The 12,974-nt window shown below is 30.5% G+C and overlaps 1 protein-coding gene across 2 annotated transcripts; it reads left to right on the top strand.

The window, feature by feature from the left end:
* The first annotated feature begins 278 nt into the window (after nucleotides 1-278).
* LOC129315395 (protein ZINC INDUCED FACILITATOR-LIKE 1-like) lies at nucleotides 279-12,075 on the top strand. 2 transcript variants are annotated; one of them, XM_054959046.1, is made up of 17 exons: nucleotides 279-565; nucleotides 1,658-1,698; nucleotides 3,072-3,132; nucleotides 3,263-3,365; nucleotides 3,581-3,683; nucleotides 4,491-4,544; nucleotides 4,817-4,879; nucleotides 5,181-5,230; nucleotides 5,355-5,430; nucleotides 5,716-5,892; nucleotides 6,987-7,074; nucleotides 7,907-7,992; nucleotides 8,094-8,201; nucleotides 9,082-9,126; nucleotides 9,231-9,319; nucleotides 10,334-10,377; nucleotides 11,586-12,075. In XM_054959046.1, the coding sequence occupies exons 1-17, from the start codon at nucleotides 388-390 to the stop codon at nucleotides 11,696-11,698; spliced, it is 1,479 nt and encodes a 492-aa protein (XP_054815021.1). In that variant the 5' UTR covers nucleotides 279-387; the 3' UTR covers nucleotides 11,699-12,075. The 2 variants fall into 2 exon arrangements, with proteins under 2 accessions (XP_054815021.1, XP_054815022.1); XM_054959047.1 differs by lacking the exon at nucleotides 1,658-1,698 and having other exon boundaries at nucleotides 436-565.
* The last annotated feature ends 899 nt before the right edge of the window (nucleotides 12,076-12,974 follow it).

Here is a 12,974-nt window from a genome sequence, read left to right as displayed (position 1 = left end):
AAAATAAAAAAGGTTTAATCATAAAATTTTTAAAATTAAAGGAAGAACTACCTTGAAATTTCACGTGAAAAAAATTTAAAAAATCTGAATCTTGTAATAATTAGTTTTTTTTTATAAAATTTTTACGTAATTATCTCAAAATTAAATCATTGTAATTGGCATTCGTAAAAGGTCTTTAAATGTCATTTCGCTTTAATAATAATAATAATAATAATAATAATAATAATAATAGTAATAATATATTTTGCTTGCCCTACACAAACCTGGATGATTGTGAACAAATCAAATTTACATATATGAATCACATCACATGCTCTACTTGCTCAAAACTGCTTTCGTTCTGAACCAGAAAGAAACACCAGAGAAGAACCTCGGAGGAAAAAAAACATGGCGGACGACAACAACAACAGCAAAGAAAGCAGTTCGAAAGAGCCATTGTTGTCGAAGAAGAAGAATCAGTACCATGAAAACTGCCCAGGCTGTAAGGTGGATCGAGACAAGGAAATCAACAGAGGCTTACCTGTGAGGCAGCTTCTCAATATCTGGATGGTCACTGTGTGCACCGGTGAGTGATTATTTGGTTAATTAATTAATTATTATGTTTAATCAAGTTTAAAGATAATCCAGTTTTACGTCATTGGTTTTTGAAATTTATCATGCTAAATCAACCTATTTTTCGTTGATTTGTTTTACTAACTAATACCTATCTTAGACATTTTCGGCAGTCTTTTCCAGTCACGAAAATATCGTTTAAGTCTAAATTAAGTCAATTTTTATAACTCTTTTCAACATTGAAGTTAAAGAATCTCATATTCATTATCAGGTATTCTTCACCTGTCATGATCAAATTATTTTTAAGAAAGCTTTTGGTCAGAAAAAGTGGCTTGCCGCCGGTGAGATTTTCGGCAGCGGCGGGCGGTTGACGGTGACTGGCTGGCCACCTGTCTGCTATTTTTGGCAAATGAATATTTTTTTAAAATTATAATTATAGAACAGATTTTTAAAATAAATTTCACTATTTCGAGTATCATGCTGCTTTTTTGTCCTTTAGTCAAAGATATCCTTCCACGCTATTTGTTATTTAAAGTTTTGCTTTGATATCTTAATTTTATAAAATATTTTTCGGTTTTTTAATTTTAACACAGTTAATTTTATTTAAAAATTGTCTTGACAAAATATTATGAAATACTAATGTGTTAAGTTTAATTTTTTAAAATAATACTGTTTGGCTCAAACAATTATCATCCGAGACTAGCAATATTGTTTTCTTTGACCAAAAAAAAAGGGCTAACAGTTAAGGGATTAAAATTAAATTTTATATGAAGTTGGAGGATTAAATTTAATTGTTATTGCAAAATTAATTTGTTCTTTTCTAATTCTTGGGGAAAGCCTATACTGGAATTGTATTACTGTTTTTTTTTCTCTCTCTATTTTTCTTTTTTGCGAAGAAGCAGTCAATGATTCAGTACATGAAAAAGGTTTCAAAACAAACAAAAAGTTGAATTTATTTTTTGCAGATGAATTATATCTATTTGAGTATTTATTATCATATTTCATGCTCACAGATTCTCCAGTCATTTATTCCTACTTCTTCTTTTTTTTTTTTTCCCATAGCAAAATTAATTATCTGATTCGTTCTTTCTTGGCTTTTGTACAGTGCTGCCTGTATCCTGTCTCTTCCCATTTCTTTATTTCATGGTAGGTTTGTGAAAGCGTATGCTTGCTTCAAGATGGGAACAGAAGCTAATAAATAGTTAGTTTGATTAATTACCAAAATTAACTTTTTCAGGTTAAGGAAAACTTATATACTTAATTTTATATATTTAAAATATTTATTTTTAATTAATTCAAGATATTTGTATCATTTATAGATTATTTATTCTAAAATAATTTTTTATTATTAATATTATGAACACATTAAAATTCATTTATTTTAAGTTGATTGGATATAAATTTATTAAATATACGAGGCTAAGTATATAAGTTTTGTCTTCAGTTATTATATTTAATTTTTCAAATTATTTTGGGGAATTTTAATAAATGAATTTGAGTATCAGTTAACTGTTCAATCCTACCTTTTTTCCATATTCCTAATTATTTTGGGGCATTTTAATAAATGAATTTGAGTGTCAATTAACTGTTCAATCCTACCTATTTTTCCATACTATAATTTTTAGTCCTTAAACTCTCTTTCAATTATCAATTTGGTTTTTAAAATTTAGCTTGGTACAACTTAGTCTTTGTAATTTATTGAATTATAGTTCTAAGTCAAGAAATTATAGAGACTGTGCTGTTCTAAATCAAAGTTCAGTGATTGAATTGATAATTGAGAATAAATTCATTGACCAAAAATTATATTTCCCTTTTTTTAAACTAAGAAATTGGTTTTCTCTTCTTGTTCTGATACAGTTGGTAGAAACTTCTGCATTTAATGCTTGTTTCAATGTCAACATCTTTTTCTTGCAACAAATGATGAACTTTTCTATATCTTCCTGATTTCTCTTCAAGGTTTTTGTGCAAGCAAGACAGTCCTTATATTGCAGTTTTCTCTCCTATTCTTCTACGTCAACCTAAATGGTTTGTTTCTTGAGATTGCCACGAATGGATTCCGTTTGAATCATCTCAAATTGTAGCTTTTGACTTTAATAACAAATACTTCCTCCAATCCTATTTACAGAAAAGATCTTTTTTTTTTTGTCTTTTTATCACAAGTTTTTTCATTTTATTCCCATTAAATGTTGGAGAGAGAAAGTTTGTTATTAAAGTTAAAAACTTATTAAAATTTTATAAAGTTAATGAATTTTAAAGTTTTTTTTTAATTTTAATGCAATATGTTGAAAATGATTTATAAAGGCCAACCGAGTATATACTAAGTTAAAAGCTCAGCTAGCTAATACCTTGGCATACATATAGAAAAGCATTTCCCTCCCGTGAGAGCCAATCATGCTTGCAATAGTCTAATGCCACTTTAACCATGAAAGAGTACTGTTCAGTATTGTTTAATGTTCATTTCTATTGCATACAACTAATTCAGAATAGAAGATGCTCTATTGATAAAAATTTGCTTGCAGGTCAGAGATTTTGATGTTGCAAAAACAGAGGCAGATATCAGTTCCTATGCTGGTTGGTTGGGTAAGGTTCTTTTAGCCTTTTCATTCTGTTTTTTTTTTTTAAATATATATGGCTATTTGTTCAAGTATTGTAAGTTTAGAAAGATTTATAAGGTTTTAAAATTCTGATCTCCATATGACATATGTTGTAGGATCGTCATTCATGTTTGGCAGAGGTTTGACATCAATTCCATGGGGAATGTTCGCTGATCGATATGGTCGAAAATATACTATAGTTATGGGCCTTGCTTCAATGTAAGCACCCTTGAACTGATTTGGATTTCTTTCTAGCTCTGCTATAAACACTGATGAATAGAAAGAGGATGGAAATTAGATTATTTAGTGAATCTTGGAACTTTGTTTCATTTATTTTCTGTTTTATCCTTTTGTTTTTCTTATCATGGACTCTCTGCAAGATAAATTGAAATCAATTAATCCACCATATGGTATTGATTCTTATTTGATTTCAGTGTAGTGTTTAACACACTATTTGGCCTTAGCACAAGTTTTTGGATGGCTGTGAGCACAAGATTTCTTCTTGGAAGCTTAAATGGTTCACTTGGGCCAATAAAGGTACCATTTATAGATGTACCAGATTCTTATCATCTAAAAATGAATGAATTTACATTTGGTCTTTAAAAGATATGATTTGTCTCTTTTTTGGTCCTCCGAAGTTTTAATCTCTCATTTTTAGTTCTTCAGAGATTTTTCTGTCATCTCTATCATTCGACATTTAACCTGGTTTTTAATTGATAATTAGTAGGGAGGGACGACATATCAACTTGTTCTATTTGTGTCTTCGCCCTTGGAAGTCAATCAATCTTTCTTTCCTTTAAAAGACTTACTTGTTCTATTTTACTCTAACTTCCACTGACATATCAACTTTATTACAAGGGCATTTTAGTCTTAACATTTTAATTTTAGACATAATTATCAAGATTAACTGACTTTCATAAACTGTATGAGTTGGTTGAAATTCTCTTATATTCAAAAATGGAGGAAGTATATCATTTTTTCATGTAAGCCTGATGTGATTGTTAAATGAGTAGCTGTCTTTGAAAGTAGGCATATGACACAGCACCATAACATTTTGATGCACAGTTAATGGCAGCTACAAAGGTCATATTAACTTCATATTTGGCCACATAGCTCTTTTTTTTTTTTGGTTAGTTTTTTTTAATGGGCTGAATTTGATGGTGATATTGAAGATGAAACAATTTTTAAGAGACTGAAAATTTACATTGAACAGAACCAGGGCTTAATCAGAAGTTTGAATTTGTGTACTTGAATGTCAGTCATTCTGTTTATTTATTTTTCCCCTTTTAGAAGATTTGTTCTATTTGGTTCTAACTTCCACCAACATATTAACTCTGTCACTAGGCTTATGCCACTGAAGTTTTTCGTGAAGAACACCAAGCTTTAGGACTCTCAACTGTAAGTCTAGCTTACTTTAAATAATATAACTTTTAGTCTTTAAAATTTCTTTCAATTATTTATTTAATCATTGAACGTTGACTCATTACAACTTAGTTCTTGTAGTTTATTGAGTTAAGAAATTATAAACACTAAGTTGTTTTGAGTCAAGAAACTAGAGAGACTGAGTTGTTATGAGTAAAAATTCAGGAACTAAAAATTATGTTTTCCTATTATTGATTATTCGAAATACATGTTGTTTATGATAATTCGATTGTGTGATATGGTTTCAGGTTAGTTCAGCTTGGGGCATAGCTTTAGTCATTGGTCCAGCACTGGGAGGCTATCTGGCTCAGGTACTTTGTTCCTTGCCTTGTGTAGCTAACTAGATCCTGAGAATGGGTTGGTTTTTTCAGAGATACATAAAGACGGTTTTTTTGGTACCGAAAAACCCATCTAAGCTGAATTCCGAACAGATTTAGCGTTAACGTAGAGTTCAAACTTACCATTCTCTAAAGTCAAGTTATAAACAAGCTTTCTCTCATTCACTGTAATTTTGTTCTTCTCTTGAACTGTACATTGCAAGTGTGTGGCAACATGCCCTTGAGCACACTTATCTCTTGTTCATCTAACAATTTGGGAATTTTGGGATGTCAGCCAGCAGAGAAATATCCACGAGTATTTCCAAAAGGTTCCTTTTTTGATAAGTAAGTATACTTACCCTACTTTTAAATGTTAACAGTAAAGTTGAATTCTTTTTTTCTTCTTTTTTTAAATCATTTCCTTGTTGATGTGCTGAAATTTGTTTGTCCAAACACAAATGGCCTACAGGTTTCCATACTTCTTGCCCTGCTTTATAATATCAGCCTTCGCACTTGCTGCATTAGTTGCCTGCACCTGGATCCCGGTATGTATAGCCATAAATACAAGTCTTACTTCTTAATTTATGCTCAATTATTCTTTGCCATAATTTCATAGTTTCACTTATATGCCTTATTCCTTAGTAGTTTGCACGACACTAAATATCCCGCTTATTTTTATATGTAGTACTAAAGTGTTTCTTCTCCATTCTTTCAGCATTTTCTTCTAAACACTTTCACATTTCAGTAAGAATGCCAGCAAGACTAATGGTTCAGATTAAGATAGAAGGGATACCTTCTGATATTAAAATTTCTATTTTGAAAATCTGCAGGAAACATTGCACAACCACTATGTTGGTGATGAGTTCAATAAGGATGAAGAAGCTATAGAAAATGAAATCACAGAAAAGAGAGTTCAGAGAAATGAAAACCTCCTCCTGAATTGGCCATTGATGTCTAACATCATTGTTTATTGTGTTTTCTCACTGCATAGTACGGCTTATAGCGAGGTATGCTTCTTGTGTTTTGCATTTCATATAATATGTATGTTGCTTGGACTTTCTTGATTTCTATCTTGTTATCCATATCTGTATTTATTGATTGTGATCTGACATCTAAGCTGATTGGTGGTACAAATTGACATTCATTAAAGGCAACAATTTCATGTTTGATCCTTGAAAAAATGATGTGATTAATTATCATGTGGATACTCTAAATTATGTTTTTCATCTCTTTGATTCATTTGATTGATATTATGCCCTCCGGTCCTTAACACAAGACACCTTTTAAAAGTTTTGTTTGGTCCTTAATAGAAGACACCTTGTGAAACTTGATAAAGTATTATTGAGTTATTTTCAAAAAGGATTAAATGGCAAATTTTCTCTTAGATTATAGGTCTAGTAATTTTGCTGCAATATTCTCTGTCAACTTTTGAAAACAGTGCAATATTACCCTACCATTAACAAATGTTAATTTCGACTGTTAATTGACCTCAAATATTATAGAAATATTTTTTTTTGTAATTTTTTAGGTCCTTGTTTGTAATTTTAGGTACTTTTCTGTAATGTTTTTGTCATGTTTTTTGTAATATTCTAATCAGCTAACGGTTAAAGTTCACTTTTATTAATAGTAAAGATGACGTTGCATTATTTTTAAAAGTTGAAGGAAAACGTTGCACGAAAAATAGTTTAGGGTCCTAATCATTCATGGACCCATAGTTTAAGGGTGAAATTATCATTTTCCCTTTCCAAAAATGCCAACATATCCAACTGGTTCATTTGGGTGGCATTGACTTTAAGATTTAAATTTAAAGTTAATAATTTTAATCAAGGATAAATTGGAATTTGAAAAAAAATCAAAACTTTTAGCTAATTTTAACCGCATTTCTTAATCCATGTTTGATTAAAAGTATCTTATAAATAGGATCAGAAGGAGTACATGATATTCCATAAAGTTGAAAGAAATTTTCTCAAACACTAAAGTGATTAAAAAAAAAAAGTTCATGGAGTATCAAGCTGACAATGACACCATCATTTGTGGAGCAAAATGAGGTTTTTGTCTTTCATCTAATAGGCTATATGTTAGCACTATTTTACTTTTGCAGGTTTTCTCTTTATGGGCTGTCAGTCCTCAGAAGTTGGGTGGTTTGGACTTTACAACTGATGGTGTTGGTAATGTTCTTTCAATAGCAGGTATATCCTTGATGGCTATGGAGTTTTAGATAATATTTATGTTGTAAATAATGATTCCTTCCCGGCTTTCTAACCTCAAATACTATATGCAACAATATATCCCTATACTTTGATTGCGTTTGGATTTTAATAGTTTTATTTCGTTATTCTCTCTTTCCCAGTAGTTCGATTGGTCTACAATGTTGCTCCTTATAATTTTAAAAGTGCACTTAAAGACCATTAGATGGCGTTCACGGAGTTAATTTTGTTGTAACTTTGCTAACCACTTTGTTGACATTGTAAAAATATGCTGACATGGAAATAAATTGACTGGGTATAATTAAAAACAAAAAGGTAAGGGTGCAGAAAAGCTTTATTTTATATTTGACTTAAAACAGAATGTGGGAGGCGAAAGCAAGATTAAGTATATGTCAGCAAAGTGGTTAACATAATGAAGTACACATCAGCAAAATGAATTCCGTTTGTGCTAACTCATGGTCCTTATGTGCATTTTTAAAATTACAGGAACTAACGTTGCGAACAATTCAAACTAAAACAACTGAGAACAATGAAATAAAATTATGAGGATTAAAAACAAAACAGAATCAAAGTACATGGACCTACTGTTGTATTTTCCCTTTCAGTAATTTTAATTTAATATGTGAATACCTGTACTTTTGTCTGTTTTGAGTTGATAGACCTTTGGGAAAGCCTCTTTGGTGTTTGTTTTCAAATTCATGAACAAAAAACATAACTTACAAAGATATATAGTCTTTACTTGTTTCCAATGTATGAACATATCTTTCTCTTCAAGATTATGATGGTCAGTACTGACCTATCCTCAACTGGTCAGGTGTTAGTCTGTTGCTCTACCAAATCTTCATTTATCCATTTTTGGAGAAGCTTTGTGGACCTTTGAGACTTTCACGCATTTCAGCGGTTAGCTTTCTCTTTCATGCAGTAATTACTATGATTCATCATTTTTCATTTTCTGTTGTTTATTAAACTGTACTGTTTTTGTTTTTTGGTACTGAGTGCAGGTTATATCCATACCTGTCTTGCAAAGTCACCCATTCATAGCATTGTTATCAGGCTTTACAACGCACCTGTTGATAACTATTGCTTCTGTCCTTGTGTTTTGTCTCTCTGTAAGTGAATCTGTTTCTTGATTTTAGCATGAACATTGACATAGACACAGGGACAAGCATTAAAGGGTATTTTTGCCCCTTAACTATTCACTTAGGAGCACGCAAATCCTAAACTTTCATGTAGTGCAAGTTCAAAAGACTCATAACTTTTTACCATTTTCAAAAAGTTGAATGGAAAAATTGCACCACATGAAAGTTTATGATATCAGGTGCTTCTATGTGAATATTTGAAAGGCAAAAATTCCCTTTAACCTTTTAAAGTATTTGAACACTCAATTATTGTGCATATGCGACTTTAAAGAAACACTAACAAGTGTTCATATGCAATTTAAGGTATTTTCAGTGTAATATGGTGTATACTTCAAGTGTTTGTTGGACAAGGACACAATTTTTTTTTTCCAAGTGTGCTTCATAAGTTGTACTTTTTCTGCACGCAAGGAGGAAAAGGAGAGAGAGAAGAGAAAGAGAATCATTGTTAGCTTTCAAACATATCAGATGATGGAAATATGAATGGATCCTATTGCCCTTTTAAAACATTCAAGTTTAATCAATAGAGCAATTAAAAGTGCTAATTAGGCTTTTCAGCCAAAAAAATCAAAATAAAAGTACTAATTAGGCTTGTCAATATTTAAATTCCACTGTCACTAAGAAAAACATCTTCAGTCACTTGTGCTCTTTTGTTCTAAGAAAAATATTTTAAAGATGGAAGACTCTTCTGACAGAAATTGAGGACTAGCTGGTGAAAATAAGGACTTTAGAGGGGCTAAAAGGGAAATTAAGCCCATGAAATATGGGAATGCCAAAAACAGAACTCTATCTCTTTCACAAAAACCTACATACTTTATGAACTCACCTGATTGTAAATTTTTTTCTTTGTCAGTCAACCACTATTACTGGTTTATTCCTTCTGCAAAACCAAGCAGTGGTAAGGTTTTCTTAGTTCAGTTCATTATTTATTATATTTATATTTATTTTTATTTTCAAGTTGTGGAATTTTCATGATTGAGTTGGGCTAATATGTAAAAACAGGAACAACACCAAAGAGGAGCAGCTAATGGTATTGCTATGGCCGGTATGTCAATTTTCAGAGCAGTTGGCCCTGCTGGAGGTGGTGCAGTGTAAGTTTACTTTTTCATTTACTTGTTTAGATTCTTATATGACTCTTCAAATTTAGTATAAACTTGTCAAGAAAGGTTCATGTCAGCTCATCTAACTCATAACTTTTTTTTATTTATTAAAGAACAAAAAATTTGGCCAAAATGGAAATGCAAGTGTGGATTTAGTTAGTGACTCAGTGTTTTCATTTATTATCTGAGACTTTAAAGATGATTTTCACTCCAAAAGTCTTCACATTTAATTTTGATGTATTCCCTCCTGTCTTATGTATATACTCCTTGGGTCCTCTTTATAGGACAGAAAGAAGATTAATTTTGATCTTGTATAGGACATTTCACTATTTTTTATGCATATCTTTACCTTCCTAGCCTTATTAAATGTTAGGAAAAATTATTAAAAATAATTTTTTTTTGTACTTATTAAGGGATAGAGGTGGAAACTTAATAAATTTTAAGACAGTTAATGAAATTTAAGGTTTTTTTTTTTAGTTCTTGTAAAACATGTTGGCAGTGATTTATAAATAAGATTAAAGGAAGTATAAGTTTTTTCTAACTATCTCACCGAAATAAATGAGAGATAGTTAAATCATTTATATTGTCTAAAAAGAAGAAAATTTCTCAATTTATTTTTATTAAATGTATTATCTTTAGGGACGCTTTCTCTCTTATTTGTAACCTCTTGCCTTGCTCATAGAAAATTGTGAAATGATAAAATTAAAAGAAACTAATTAATAATATATCTTTTTATATAAAGTGACTTGTAAACATGATTATTAATTTCTTCTAGAAGATGAATTTTGTCCATAAGCCTTAGTTAAGCAATACCAATATGTATTTTCTCTGATAAAAACTGTTCAAGTGAAATTCCATTGCTGGTTTTTTCTTTTTGTTTTGTTTTTTAATCTGTAACACAATTCCTTAAATGAACACATTGACTAACTTGTTTTTCCCACAATATATAATATGTTGATTTGAAACTTATATGTTGTTCACTAATTATGATCTTGGTCGATGCAGATTAACTTGGTCACAAAAGCGGTTAGATGCTTTTTTCCTCCCAGGTATGAAGCTCAGCTAATCTTTCTATGCTGGATTCTGTTTATGTATTACCTCTGCCCCATTTTATAAGATTTTTGTTGAAGTGATTTTAATGTCCCATAATGTAATCTGTTTTGAGAAAAATAATGATTCATTAATTAAGCTTATTCCAAAATTACCCCTCATTTCACCCCTTAAATACATGCTACTTCGTTTCTAATTCGCCCCTCATAATTTACATTGACCAAAAATAATTTATGATTGCTTATGTTGATTAACATAAGGCATTTTAGTCCAATTTTTTTATTTTCAAACACAATTATTATGGTTAACTAACTTTTATAAATTGTGTGATGCATTTTTTTTATATATAGAAACAGAGGTAGTATATTATCTCTCCTCCTTAATAAATGAAGGGTATTTTTGGTAGGTCATTGAGTAGTTAAGATTTTATATTTTATTTAATTGCTTCATTGATATTCAGTTGCATCAAAAAATGTAGAGTTGGGAATAAAGGTTTGAGCTTGAAAAAATTGTTATTTTTTGAAAAATCAGGCTTTTAGGCTTAGCCCTGATAAGGTCCTAAAAAAAGGGGCTCGCGCAGCCTTCCAAACCCTGTTCCCCAAAATGTTGATGATTTTTCAAGTATTGTGTTGTCAAAATAATTAATATTGGTTCTTTTGCCATTTATTTAATACAATATTGACGGATATTTTATTAATTTTTTACACACGATTACTTTGTAAGGTCTATTTCTTGGTTTTGATTAATATTATACTTTATGATACACAAGTTTTATGTTTATTGAATTTGATAAGGTTGATCTGGATTAAAAATTTCTATCTTCGTTTAAGATTCTACATCTATATTTGTATTTATTTATCTTATTAAATTTCTTATTTTTTTTATTTTTTTTAAAAAGGCTCGCAGATTCGGCTCTAAACCTTTTCAAATAAAGGTTGGACTTCAGATATCAACCTTTTTTTTTTTTTTGAGAAAGCAAGCTCAAGGACTTGAGTGTTTTAGGGTTGGACCCATAAATGCCAAGTCCTTAGGGATTGGGCCCATCCATTGTCCCACCTCCAAGAAAATGTCTTATACAAGACCACGCGTGTTCATGAAAAATAGACTGATTCTGAATTCTGAGAAAATCAGGATATCGATTCCCTTCTGTTTCATATGATTAAGTGTAATACTGAAAGCTCACTGACCATTAGACATTTAAGTGCAGGTCCTCAGATGGTATTTTTTATGCTGAACCTAGTGACAGCACTTGGAGTGCTGATGATGTTCAAACCATTCCTGGCTGAGGAAAAGACAACCCCATCACAACAGACACAATGATATCACCAATAATATGTTGCTGTTGAAGAGTGAAGCAAGCATATAGAAAGAAGGCAAAAGCAGAAAAAGAGAGAGAGAAGTGGAAAGAGAAGGACTCATCTGCTTTTTCTTGTGAAGAGTAGAATCATGGTGACTGCATCAGCATTTTGGTTATTCATGTTAGTCATGAATCCAATAAGTTGTCTACTTAATGGCAATTTATTATATGCATGTTTTGGTTAGTTGTTATGTTGACACTAGCTACTCATTTCACTTTTGACAATTTTGTATCTTGAATGTAACAGTGAATCTCAAGTTGGCAATGTGTTTGGTAATTTGTATAAACTGTTTTACCGGAGGATTTGAATTTATATTGGAGCCCATGAAATTTTTCATCATGATTTTAAATTTATTTTATACTTTAGTTATTCGAAGTTTCAATCACTCCAACCTTTTTGTTCTTTTCATGTTTTTACTTAGAAGTAAATTTATCATTTTCAATCTTCCGCTTTCTCTTTAAATCTCAACTTGCTTTTATTCTTCCTTGAAAATTTTTTATACTGTCTGAAATATATATATTTTTTAAAATCATCAATGAATTGGGGAAAAAATGAGAATAGGAATCAAAATTTAAAAGTATGTTGTATATGCAAATGAAATCTTGATGCAATGTTGTTTAATATACACATGTAGAATATGAAAAGATTAAAATGCTCTTTTTATTTTTATTTTTTAAATCTTTCCTTGAGAACCACCGTTGTTGAAGATCCTCCATCATCAATTTAGTTTGTGTTTCAACTTGAGAATGTTTTTTTTAAGACGATAGCTAGGAATCTATTATTTTAAAGTAAAAGGATGTGTTGAGATTGATCCACAACAGTAAGTCATACTATCAAAGTTCAATTTATTGAACTAACAAAGACATATTTAGTTGATAAAAATTTGACTCATCATCTAAAAGGTTATGGGATTAAATGTTACTATCAATGTGAGGACTTTATTAATGAATTATACAAGCAATTTAAGTCTAGAGATATATCTTATTTTTGGTGAGCTTTCGAAACTCAACTCATCCAAATATTTTTATATTAAAAAAAAAGTTCAATTTATTGAGCGTAAGATTTCTTCCCCCATTGTTTTGCGGATCTGTGGGCTTACCTGATCACACATCAAGGTCCTCACATTAAGAGTTGGACGACTTAATCCAAATCAATTTCTTCCTGTTGTTTCAATCAGAGTTGTTTGTTATTCATTTTAGTTTGATATACTAAGTTATTGGGCCTAGTGGGCTTTTTCT

Source organism: Prosopis cineraria, unplaced genomic scaffold (genome assembly GCF_029017545.1).
Source record: "Prosopis cineraria cultivar Desert tree isolate PC_DT_omini unplaced genomic scaffold, ASM2901754v1 PC7, whole genome shotgun sequence".
Taxonomy (NCBI): Eukaryota; Viridiplantae; Streptophyta; class Magnoliopsida; order Fabales; family Fabaceae; genus Prosopis; species Prosopis cineraria.
Note: the sequence above shows the minus strand (reverse complement) of the source record. Positions and strands in the feature narration are given on the sequence as shown.